At 41.0% G+C, this 9,645-nt stretch overlaps 1 protein-coding gene across 1 annotated transcript in view; it reads right to left on the reverse strand.

Annotated features, from left to right (window-relative positions):
- ntrk3a (neurotrophic tyrosine kinase, receptor, type 3a) overlaps positions 1-8,888 on the reverse strand; it is a gene marked incomplete at both ends in the record, with an annotated part of 339,329 nt that extends 330,441 nt beyond the window's left edge. Inside the window, one exon of the mRNA XM_080027751.1 lies at positions 8,599-8,888. Within this exon, the coding sequence (XP_079883877.1) occupies positions 8,599-8,888 (290 nt within the window). The remainder of the gene's footprint in view (positions 1-8,598) is intronic.
- Positions 8,889-9,645: the final 757 nt, after the last annotated feature.

Genomic DNA, 9,645 nt, shown 5'->3' on the forward strand with positions numbered 1-9,645 from the left:
TGCTCATAATTACCGAGTAGAAGTTGAATTCGTGATAATACAATTCAATGCAGCCTCTGAATGGGCGGCCCTCTGCTGTGTGTGTGTTTGGGCCAGGCCCAGCCTAGAACCATTCATAATGAGTAATGGCCTGGGACAAAGTTTTATTTAACTTTTAGGTGAAGTTGACAGCCTGCACGCACATTTATATGTCCACGGCACTCCCGAGAGGGAAGGTACCTCGGCCCTCGGCTGTGTGACTTGGCCGGGCCGGGCCGAGTCACACAGCCGAGGGTCCATAAAAAAAAAAGATTTTTAATTTTTAATTTTTTTTTTTTTTTGGACCCGGCCCGGCCCAAAATGCCTGCCGGCCCACCGGGACGATGCCCGGTATGCCAGATGGCCAGTCCACCCCTGCTGGCTTCACAATAGCATTTCACTGGACAAACGTGAGTTGGCTTTTATTTTGAAGCAACAGGAGAGTAAACGCTGAAGACGGCAGCACCTTCACAGAGCCCACTGAACCCAGCAGCTCGACACAGACAAACGGAGACACACATACGCACACACACACACAGACAAACGGAGAGACGCACACTCACACACACAAACGGAGACTGCCGTCTCAACACAGCTATCCGATAAATGCCAGATTATAAAACATGCATTTAAAAGGGGGGCTCACTGTCAATGACAATGCGGGACAACGTCTCAATTTGCAGGACGTACAAAGCGGGACATCTGGTCACCCTAGATGGAGTAGCCTAGATAAATGTTTAAAAAACAAAAACAACAACAACACCCCACACATGTCAGCTGGGAAAATATTCTTTAAGTGGCCAACACCTAGGGTTAAGTCTGTTTTTACCTTACAGGATGAGAGAGTTCAGTCGTCTGAAAATCCTCAGCGGCCAGAAAAATGCAAATCGTAAAAAGCCTGGGCCTCTTTGGGGCAGTCAAAGAATCTTCTCTCGGGGGCGCCCTTAGCTCAGTTGGTAGGGCGTCCCCCCCATGGGCCTCGGCCAGCAGCGGACCCGGGTTCGATTCGAGCCTGCGGTTGTTCTCTGCATGTCACTCCCCTCTCTGCCCCATTTCAACTCTGTCTCTACACTATCAATAAAGCATAAAAATGCTTACTGGGTCTGCTCCCTCGGTCTCCACCGGGATTCCAATCACGCGTAGATTATTGCGACGTGACCGTGATTCCAAATCTTCGGTCTTAGCCATCAGCTGTGTATTCTCAGACTGCAAACGTACACGTCTGCTCGAGGGCCGTGATCCGGTCGCTGTGGTCCGACAGTGCTGTCTCCATGGCGGTTATCTTCAGGTTGAGCGAGTCGGTGGTCGACTTGACGGCATCTAAGGCAGCAGAAATGGGCCTCAAGGCTTCACTCACTACCATTTTCATGGTTGTAGTAAGGGTTGTTGTGAGGTCGGATAGCAGCACCGCACGTAGCTTGTCTAGATGAGGCGGCAGGGAGACGACTCCGCCATGACAGTCCGACCTCGTGGCTGCCTCTTTCTCCGGCGAATTCTGCCCTTTTTCCTTCTGCTTGCTGCGGCCCATCATCACCAAACAATAACAAAATCAATAACCCAGCAGAAAAAACGGCTTTCAGGTAGTGTGTGGTGTTATGATACAGTCCCCTCCATAAGTATCGGAACAGTGGGGCCAATTCCTTTATTTTTGCTGTAGACTGGAAACATTTGGGTTTGACACCAAAAGATGAATATGAGACAATAGCGCAACATTTCAGCTTTCATTTCCAGGTATTCACATCTGGATCTGATACACAACTGAGAAGATATCATTATTTGAAAAGGAACACCACATTTTTACGTGAGCAAAAGTATTGGAACAGATAGACTTTAAATAAATTAAAGTGAATAAACCGTAATATTTTGTCGCAAATACTTTGCTTGCAATAACTGCATCAAGCCTGTGACCCATTGACATCACAAAAGTTTGCATTCTTCTTTTGTGATGCTTTTCCAGGCTTTCACCGCAGCCTCATTCAGTTGCTGTTTGTTTTGGGGGGTTACTCCCTTCGGTCTCCTCTTTAGCAGGTAAAATGCATGCTCTATAGGGTTTAAGTCTGGAGATTGACTTGGCCAGTCTAAAACCTTCCACTTCTTGCCCCTGATGAACTCCTTTGTTGTTTTTGCAGTTTTTTTGGATCATTATCTTGCTGCATGATGGAGCATCTTCCAATCAGTTTGGTTGCATCTTTCTTTAAATTGGCAGAGCGAATGTTTCTGTAGACTTCTAAGTTCATTTTGCTGTTGCCATCATGTGTTACTGTGTTGTTGTCAAGATGAACCTTTACCAAAGTGATGGAAAGGCTAAAGTTTGGAGAAAGAAAGGATCTACTCATGATCCCAAACATACAGGCTCATCTGTGAAAAACGGTGGAGGCAATGTCATGGCTTGGGCTTGCATGGCTTCTTCTGGGACGGGCTCATTATTCTTCATTGATGATGTAACACATGATGGCAACAGCAAAATTAACTCAGAAGTTTACAGAAACATTTTGTCTGACAATTTAAGGAAAGACGCAAACAAACTGATTGGAAGATCCTCCATCATGCAGCAAGATAATGACCCAAAACACAACGAAGGAGTTAATCAGGGGCAAGAAGTGGAAGGTTTTAGACTGGCTAAGTCAATCTCCAGACTTAAACGCTATAGAGCATGCATTTTACCTGCTAAAGAGGAGACTTAAGAGAGTAACCCCCTAACACAAACAGCAACTGAATGAGGCTACGTTGAAAGCCTGGAAAAGCATCACAAAAGAAGAATGCTAAAGTTTTGTGATGTCAATGGGTCACAGGCTTGATGCAGTTATTGCAAGCAAAGGATTTGCGACAAAATAGTATGTTTTATTCACTTTAATTTATTTAAAGTCTATCTGTTCCAATACTTCTGCTCGCCTAAAAATGTGGTGTTCCTTTACAAATAATGATATCTTCTCAGTTGTGTATCGGATCCAGATGTGAATACCTGGAAATGAAAGCTGAAATGTTGAGCTATTGTCTCATATTCATCTTTTGGTGTCAAACCCAAATGTTTCCAGTCTACAGCAAAAATAAAGGAATTGGCCTCACTGTTCCGATACTTATGGAGGGGACTGTATATAAAAAAGCATTGAATGCCTGGAGCCCCGGCGCAACACGTTCCTCTTCTTCACATGCGGAAGTCCTCACTTTTAATTTTCACATAAAAAATCTTGTTTGTCGACTGCGACAAAATTGGCTTTTTTATAGGAACAAAGCCACCTTCCTTTATTTAGTAGGAAAAGGATTATTGAGGCAGTTTTCATGTCTGTCCTTGATTACGGTGATGTGATTTACAAGCATGCATCACACTCATGTCTTAAACTCCTGGACTGTTTTTCACTCTGTTTTAAGGTTCATCACAGGAGATGCTTATGACACACATCATTGTATTGTATATGGAAATGTGGTGTGGTCCTCTCTTAAAGAGAGACGTGATGCACTTTGGCAAATTTGTATCTATAAAGCCCTGACAGGGAAGCTTCCCCATTATTTGAGAGAAATGCTGCAAATTTCATACGGCTTTATCAGACTCGCTCCACTGACATACTTATGCTTTATGTTCCTCAAGCCCGGTCTGAACTTGGAAAGACAGCTTTTAGCTTCAGTGCCCCTGACTCCTGGAACAGTTTACAGCAACAGATTAAAATATATCCTTTAACCAATTCAAACAAACTATCTTAAATCTGCCAAACTCTATCTGTAACTGTTTTAATTAGGCCATATTGTACTTTTACCAATTTTATTTTAATTCCAGACATTCTAAATCTCTGTTTAGATGTTTAAATTGTTTCTCTTTATCAGTTGAATATTTGATGTATTTGCATTGTATATTGTGTATGTATTGTTGTTTTTGCTTTGCATTTGTTTGACTCGACATCATTGTAAATGAGGGTCACACCTCACCTGATCTTTTGAGAATAAATAAAGGTTAAATGAAAAATGAAATGAAAATGTGTCGAGGATAGCCCTATTACACATTTGTACCTGATGAATGGTTTACACTTTAGATTAGGGGGATGCAGAAAGGTTTGTAAATGACTTATTTAAAGAAGAAGTAAGTGATATGGTCCTTTTAGCTAACTTCCTGACTGGTTAGCAGTCTCCTCCCTCGTCCCTACGTCACCACCACATGAACACTGTCGTGAGATCAGCTGCATTTCACTGTGAGCAGCAACAAGGTTCAGTTGATACACACACACGAGCGCGAGCCCACACACGCCCACACACACACACACACACACACACACACACACACACACACAGACATGTGAACAAGGCTCACACTGACATGCAGAGGGGATTCAGCTTTTCAAGGAAGCAGTGGCAGCTCACATCTAAACCGCTCACACTCCAATGCAGCCAAGATGGAAAACTGATGCATGGAAACGGCTTGCTTGTGTGTGTGTGTGTGTGTGTGTGTGTGTGTGTGTGTGTGTATGTGTGTATGCTTTGCAGGCTTAATAACAGTGTTTTTAGCAGAGAGCATAAGAATACAGAAGACCAGTTCTACTTGTTTTCACAAGGACCTGATGGAATGCAGCAGGAAGAAACAGGCACATGGTTGGTGCCATTTAATGTTATTTTGAGATAATCCATAAAAAATAAGAGAATCAAATAAAAAAAAGATATAAAAAAGTTAAAGCAATAATGTCTGCAGACACTGCAGGCAGTCTTGTCAATGTGGCTGCTGTTGAACAATGTTACTGCTTTGAAGCCAAATATTTACCTTGTATATTTTTCTATACGAGTCATTAAAAAACGGCTGGACAGCAATATTTCACAGCGCCAACAAACAGGAAAGGCCGAGTGCAAGACGATGTACAATTTCTACCTTCGAATATTGATACATTTATTTAATAATTGTTCATTAAGTTAAAACTAATTTCTCATTCGTTATTAAAAATGTCAAGTGTTGTATTTTATCAAATGCAAATGAACAAAAAAGAATAACAACGTGAGATATGTTACACAGTAAATTCCCCAGTGTTAAATATGCAGTGTCAAACTCCATTAACTCTATCTGAGTTAATATAACAACAGCTGGAGTAGAATGCCTCCTAGTGTTGGTGTCAATTTCGGTAGTTAAAAGACGGGGTGTAGAAAGTACTCTATAAGGCTTTAAATAACACTATACAGTGTATTTTTAACTCTATTTTGAGTTAATTTAACTCTAAAATTGTAACACTTTGAAGAGAGTTAATTTAACTCCAATTCTGAGTGGGACCAAATACACTCGGAAATGGTGTTAAATTTAACTCTTTTAGTGTTATTTTAACACTTCAAAATTTACTGTGTATAATAGCCATGGGCCGTGAATATCAGCCATTGAAAATCCATATCGGTCGACCCGTGTTCCACAGTGTGTCCTTGCTGAGGTGTGGCAGATAGGAGGGAAAGTTTCCCGTTACACAAAACGTCTCGGCAATAATATCAGACTTCTCTAAGACGGACTCCTTAAAGCTCCCATATTATACACTTTTCGGTACTATTATACACCATATTATATGGTCTTAGTGGTCCCTAATACGTTTTTCTTTAATTGTTTGCTGAAAAAAACGTTCAGATAATTTATTGTACTATGCTGATGTTCAGCTAATCTCACAATGGCCCAATTTTTAAAAAAGAGCTGCAGCTCCCCTCGTAAATATACAATCTTTGAGCTCCCCCCGCCCCCTGTCCGGAAGGGAAGCCAGATACGCCTCGCCCTCTGTCTGTCGGGGCCGTGGACCAATAAGAAATAGGGGTGTGGGCTGCACAGTGGAAGCTTCTGGCTTTCCAGTTTGTGAGGTCAGAAACGAGGAGAATTCTGACTGGAGTATATTGGGGGGGAGGGGTGGGGGTTTCAGAAAGGGGGAGAGTGAGAAAAGGAGAGATTGTTATTTTTTTTAATATTTTGGCAGTCTCTAGGCACACCGTGGACCCATGGATATGTTAGAGCACATTTAAAAAGTGCATTTAGCATAATATGTGACCTTTAGACAACTAATACTGTCTTTTCTGTTTATAATAGCTCAGTTTATGCCTTAAGCTGACCAAGGGTTCAAATGCTAAATAGAGCAATCTAGCGGAAAAAAAAGTGAAAACAGCGCTACTGTTAAAAGATATAACACAGTCACTCTACGGGGCAGTACACCATCATCCCTTCCAAACTTCTAACAGAAGCAGATGCTGCTGAGCCACTGTTAGTGCAGCGTTGGTCACTCAGCCCACATAATGTATTTAATAGATGTAATATAATGTGCTTAGTATTGTAGCTGGAGTGGAATTAAAAATAGTGCTGAAATGAGCGAAAGCAAAGAATAGAAAACACAACACCCATGATCAGCTGAAGCGCAGGACAAAGCCATCGTCCACAAGAATATATTTAAGATACTAGAACTTTTACAATCCGACAAAAGACTGCAAACCGTGCCTCAGGCACACGGCAGTTAAGACGTACAAGCCCACAAACCTGTTTGATTATATAAAACTATATCAGCCGTTAGTACAGGCAGAAAGAAGGAACTATTCTTCCCCAAAAGAGTGCATGCTAAACAAGCACCAGACCAGTGAGTGAACACGCAATAAGACATACAGTTTAAAACACAATTATTGTCTGATTTCCTTTACTTTCAATCCGAAACCCCCATGCTTCGGGTCTGCAGGGAATGCCAGATTTCATTAATATTTGGTTGGTTGAAGGTTCATCCCAAGAAAACAGACATTTAGACATATACAGTATGTTTACTTATGATGAACTGAGTCAGGTCCACTTTAATCATCCAATTAAAAAGCTAAACTCAGAAATATTAAGACATACCATATTAGGCTGTGCTGTTCACTGTAATCACAGAATAAAAAAGAAGGTATTTAAGAAGATACTGGGGGAAGTGAAAAGAAATTATCATATTTAGAACGACAAAATCGTGATGCATTTTCTTCAAATAAAAAGGACAAGGAACAATCTTTCAAGCTCTTCCAATGTCGACTGCGTTCAGAAAATGGACCGTTTCACGTCATGTTGTCAACTCGAACATTTCAAATAACTTTGTTCAAGGGCAGTCTGACCCAGAAAAGCTCCAGCTCCTATACTAGTAGTACAGACACAGTGAAGACTCTCTCAGGTCAGTTAAACCAGCATTATACAGTGTGTATCAACATTGTCACTTATGATCAGTCATATGGTGCTTCCAAAAAGAAGAAATAGTTAAACTTATCTGATAAATATCAATAATTTAAAAAAGAAAAAAAAATTCTCATGAATAGTTTACTCTGATTTTCATGGACAACAAAATAAAACATTCTCCATTATTTCAGCCATGATAACATCAATGATTGGTGTGGATAGGGCTAACGTATACAGCTATACAATGATCACTGGTGAATTCACAAACCAAATGTATTCATCTATCTGTTTATCAACACTGCTAAAGTTATTGAGGTCAAGTAATAATGTCATCATGCAGACAAAACCATAATTAGCTAAATAGTTATTCAAAGCACCACTTTGTCCTTCAGTCGCGTATGTATGGGGCAGCCAGTAGCCATTCAAAATAGTATGAAGTGAAAAAGTTAGAAAACAAATCTAGATCCAATGGTTATTGTGGAGAAAAAGCTATAGTGGGAAATAATATAAAAAAAAATACTTTTTTCCACTGAAAATCTTACATCAGTTCAGCTTCATAAGAACATAAGTCCCTCATAGACCAAATAACTCAGTGTTGCTTATACTGTTTGCTGTTAGAGAAGGGAATTAACCTTTGACTTGACTCAAACTTAAGAACTGTTCCAGTCAAGCACATGCAGTAAGATATGATCAAGGCATTTTCTAGCTCAGTGTGATAGAACTGTTTGAACAGAACGTACAGGCTGTAAACAGATTTTGCATAATGCTATATGGATATGGACAACATTACAATATAATTCAACTCTGACCTCCAATCAGTGAATTATTCTTGAAAACTCTCTGATCTGGACACCAAATGTTTTATCCTGTATCAAACCATTTGGTTATATTTGAACTCTTTTATTTTTTATTTCATTGTGACATTTAATTAAGGTTTTTAAATAAGGCCTTTTGTTGCAACTAATTAAGTCCACAACTTGTAGCAAATAGGCACAGTGAGGATTTCAAAAGGACAAGCACCAGAAACATGTTTAGAACAGGAATCTCTTATTTTCTCCCAAACTATTTTCATGACTAACATTAGTCAGAGAGCAGTCTCACATAATCTACACAGTATATATGAGGATCTTCTCTCTTCTGCACATAAAGAAGGAGGTGTAAAGATGTGTTTCAACCCCAAAAACTAATGATAAAAACCATGATATCTATGATGAAGTTGAATTTCCACACGCACGCGCACAACATTGCCATTTGTCTAGTTAGTGTTTAGTTGTATTTATTCGTAATATACACAATTGCACTGGGCAATGCGCAGTGAAATATAAAAAGAAAATATATAAATAATAATAATAATAATAATAATAATAATAATAATAATAATAATAATAATAATAATAATAATAATAATAATAATAATAATAATAATAATAATAATATATAAATCTATGATCTCTTACATGGAGGTGATGTTCTGGAACAGGTCCTCGATGCTGCCGGTGCTGTTGGCGGCGATGCCCGGGCCCTGGAAGGAGAGCAGCGGGAAGACCTTGCTACTGTCCGACTTATTGCAGTAGATCTCCGCGGGCGAGCAGGTGCATGTGGGCGGGCAGTCCAGCAGAGAGGAGCTCAGGTAGGCTGTGTGTGCCAAGACGCTGAGCAGAAAGCAAACTTCCCAGCAGCAGCAGTAGTAGCGTATCCTCGGCGGGCGACTGAATGCGCCAAACAGCCGCGGACCAAATCCCTCCATAGCCTAGAGCTCACTATAGATACTAGTCACGACTTCAAGTCCCCAGGTTGAGTCGCAACTTTTGCCAGCGCAGCCGCAAGGGGAAAATAAGGACTCAAAAATCCTCTTGGTCAAAGTCTGCCCTCCTATCCACGCACGTAGCCTATACGTGGGTGTATATGAACCCAATTGTTCTCACTTTTTATTTCTCACACCCGAGTTCAAATGTTAAAATAATGAAACACATCTCCCCGTTATGTCTGTAGCATTATATCCATAAGCGTGTGCATGTGTGCGCCTGTGGGTTAATGGGAGAGATTTTAAGGATGCCAGTCACGCACGGCTCTCCTCCTGCTGCTCCTTTAGAAAAAAAAACACCGAAAGGATGGATAACAAGGAGGACAGAATATCCCCGATAATATTCCAGGTATGAAAAATGAAGGCGTCTGAACGTTTCTCTCTCTCATCTCATCCTCTCTCTGCATGGTTTTATGTCATCCCTCCATCCATCTCTCTCTCTCGCGCGCGCGCTGTTGCATGGTACCAAGCGGTGGGAATGATCGAGCGACATAGAAAGAGACAAGACATAGAGAGAGAGAGAGAGAGAGAGAGAGAGAGAGAGAGAGAGAGAGAGAGAGAGAGAGAGAGACACACACACACACACACACACACACACACACACACACACACACACACACACAGGCAGAGAGAGGGACTCTATCCTCCGATCTTCAAGTCCCACCTACCGGGCACAGTGGAAATTGACACACATGCGCGC

Source organism: Ammodytes marinus (genome assembly GCF_949987685.1).
Source record: "Ammodytes marinus genome assembly, chromosome: 5".
NCBI classification, from domain to species: Eukaryota; Metazoa; Chordata; class Actinopteri; order Uranoscopiformes; family Ammodytidae; genus Ammodytes; species Ammodytes marinus.